Source organism: Gastrolobium bilobum, unplaced genomic scaffold (assembly GCF_033153095.1).
Source record: "Gastrolobium bilobum isolate Gb01-03AN ecotype WA unplaced genomic scaffold, APGP_CSIRO_Gbil_v1 utg31257, whole genome shotgun sequence".
Lineage (NCBI taxonomy): Eukaryota > Viridiplantae > Streptophyta > Magnoliopsida > Fabales > Fabaceae > Gastrolobium > Gastrolobium bilobum.
The window spans coordinates 142,448-145,611 of record NW_026897159.1 but is presented as its reverse complement, the minus strand read 5'-3'; the positions used below and the strand labels follow the sequence as shown (position 1 = coordinate 145,611).

The 3,164-nt window shown below is 34.8% G+C and overlaps 1 protein-coding gene across 1 annotated transcript; it reads left to right on the top strand.

The window, feature by feature from the left end:
- The first annotated feature begins 1,213 nt into the window (after positions 1-1,213).
- LOC133304598 (probable aspartic proteinase GIP2) lies at positions 1,214-2,536 on the top strand. The gene has a single exon (XM_061504648.1). The coding sequence runs from the start codon at positions 1,214-1,216 to the stop codon at positions 2,534-2,536; it is 1,323 nt and encodes a 440-aa protein (XP_061360632.1).
- Positions 2,537-3,164: the final 628 nt, after the last annotated feature.

Genomic DNA, 3,164 nt, shown 5'->3' with positions numbered 1-3,164 from the left:
TTGCATAATGCATAATTGAGATGATATTAGTGATGTAGGTACATAACCTATGTAAGTCCATAAACAAAAAATACTCAAATATGTTCATTATGACTTCTTTTTTTTGAAATTTTTTTTTGGGATTTTTTTTATTTTTTTTGGGACCGGACCAGGTTACCGGGTCACCTGTTTTCACGAAAATTGGTCGGGTCACAACAGGTCGCACCGATTCTGACGTATGGTCGGTCCGTTACTTCACCCGGACCGATTTTAACCGATTTATTAGTTCTTGGGTCGATTCAGTCGGGCCGGGCCGGTCCGGTCTAATTTTATTAACATTGATCAAATTAGTTCTTAAGCTAGGATTAATTTTATTAATAAAATATATTTAAAAGTTATATCATACTTTTATTTTTCTAAAAAATGATACAAAATTTAAAATAATATTTCAAAATTTTTATTATTTATATATAGGGATAGGATATTATTACTACCAAATAATGTTACTATCAATGTTATTATCATATCTTAACCGTTGATTTCCGCAAATCAAAAGTTATCATTTATCGTGAATTAATAATTAATTAATTAATTTGATTTGTGGATATAGTAACCGTTGATTTGCGGAAATCAACAATTAAGATATGGTAGTGATATTAGTAATAATATTATTTGATAGTAATAATATTTTACCCCATATATATATATATATATATATATATATATATATATATATATATATTGGAATAAATATTTATTTTTTAAAAAATATAATTTTGTGTCATTTTAGATCCTAATTGGTGATTTTCGTCAATCAACGATTAAGATTTATTGAACAAATTTATTAATTAAGTTTCGAAAACGTGGAATGTCAGAGAAATTCTTTACAATAAATCTTAATCGTTGACGAAAATCAACGTTTAAGATATAAGACGATAAAAAAAACGTTTTCCCATATATTATGCCTTTTGAAAACTAGAGTGAGAGTCAAAGATCTACGCGGAATATTTAATGGATGTTTGAGCCGGCCATTGCATCAACTTAGTTGCCATTTTTGACACCCATTATTGATCTCGTGTGCTCATGTTGCTGAAGTCTAAAGGTATCATCCAAAAATTGAAGAAAAGTCCCACATGAGAAACCTATATAAGTAGAGGTCTCTTTCCTTCCCCATTAATTATATCACACGTTTCCTTCTTATCTATATTTTTATGATCTCTCTCTCTTTAAGTTAATGCTTGTTCCAATGGTTGCGTCAGTTAGATTCTTCATCATTTTGTCCTTTCTCTCATTGATCATCTCCCCTTCCATAGCTCAAACCTCTTTCAGACCAAAGGCACTTGTTCTTCCTGTCACCAAAGATGTTTCTTCCACTACTCCTCAATATGTTACCCAAATCAAACAAAGGACACCACTAGTGCCAGTAAAGATAAGTGTTGATCTTGGTGGTGGCTACTTTTGGGTGAATTGTGAAGAGGGCTATGTCTCATCCACCTCTAAACCTGCCCACTGTGGCTCTGCTCAATGCTCACTTTTTGGGTTATATGGTTGCAGTGGTGAGAAAATTTGTGGTCGGTCTCCAAGCAACACTGTAACTGGTGTGTCTACGTATGGTGACATTCATGGAGATGTTGTTTCTCTCCCATCCACTGATGGAAACAATCCCGGTAGGGTGGTTTCTGTGCCTAACTTTCTCTTCATTTGTGGATCAAAAGTTGTCCAAAAGGGTCTTCCAAGTGGTGTCACAGGTATGGCTGGTCTTGGAAGGACTAAAGTTTCACTTCCTTCTCAGTTTGCCTCATTTTTCAGCTTTCAAAAGAAATTTGCAATTTGTTTGAGTTCTTCACCTAGAACAGATGGTGTAATATTCTTTGGTGATGGCCCTTATAATTTGAACATGGATGTTTCAAAGGTTCTCACTTTCACCCCTCTCATTACAAACCCTGTCAGCACTGCTCCAAGTGCTTTCTTGGGGGAACCCTCTGTGGAATACTTCATTGGGGTGAAATCTATTAGAGTCTCTGGCAAGAAAGTACCACTGAATACAACCCTCTTATCTATAGATAGAAATGGCATTGGTGGGACTAAGATTAGCACTGTTAATCCATACACTGTTATGGAGACCACAATCTACAAAGCTGTAGCTGGGGCCTTTGTAAAAGCTGTAGGAGCCCCTACAGTTGCGCCTGTTGCTCCATTTGGGACTTGCTTTGCAACCAAAGACATTGGGTTTTCAAGAATGGGCCCAGCTGTGCCTTCCATTGATCTAGTGTTGCAAACTGAGGATGTGTTGTGGAGCATTATTGGGGCAAATTCAATGGTGCAGTTTAATGATGTAATTTGCTTGGGTTTTGTGGATGCTGGATCAGACCCAAGTACATCCCAAGTTGGATTTGTGGTGGGTGGTTCACACCCAATGACTTCAATCACAATTGGATCACATCAGTTGGAGAATAATTTGCTACAATTTGATTTAGCAACCTCAAGGCTTGGGTTTCGCTCGCTCTTCTTGGAGCACACCAATTGTGCCAACTTTAATTTTACCTCTTCTGCTTAGAATTTTGATTATTTAGAGCACGGTTTTTGTATTTTAAGATCTGTGTGTAGACTAGGAGGTGAATAAGTGAGATTCTATTAATTTATGCATAGCCTCCCAAAGTTTAAATACTTTTTGTTTTCAAAATAAAAACGACAGTTGCTTGACGGAGCTATTATAGTGGACGAAAGTATGTTACATGTTGAGTTCCTTTGCACTTGGTTTTATTCTTCCTCAATGTGCGTCATAAAAATCAAGGGAATTGCTTTTGTTATGTAACATAACCTAAAAGCAAATTTCCTACTCTCACAAAAGAGGAGAGAGGAGAGAGAATAGGAAAAAGAGAAAAAATTTAAAGTGGATTCCATATAAATTTGTGTGTGTAGGAAGATGATTTTAGGTTATGTAACATAATAAAAATAATTCCCAAAAATCAAAGTGATTTACCAAAACTTTGATGGGTCCAGCCATGTTAATTACAATAAGGTTCGCTTTTTTTACTGTCAATGTATATAACTTATTTACATTGAACCCAAAATGACGTCGTTTTAGGACGAAAATCAAGATATTTTTGTAATTATAATTTATTTCAGGGTTATAATAATTTTTTTTACTATAATTTTTTAATTTTTCAACTCAAAACGACATC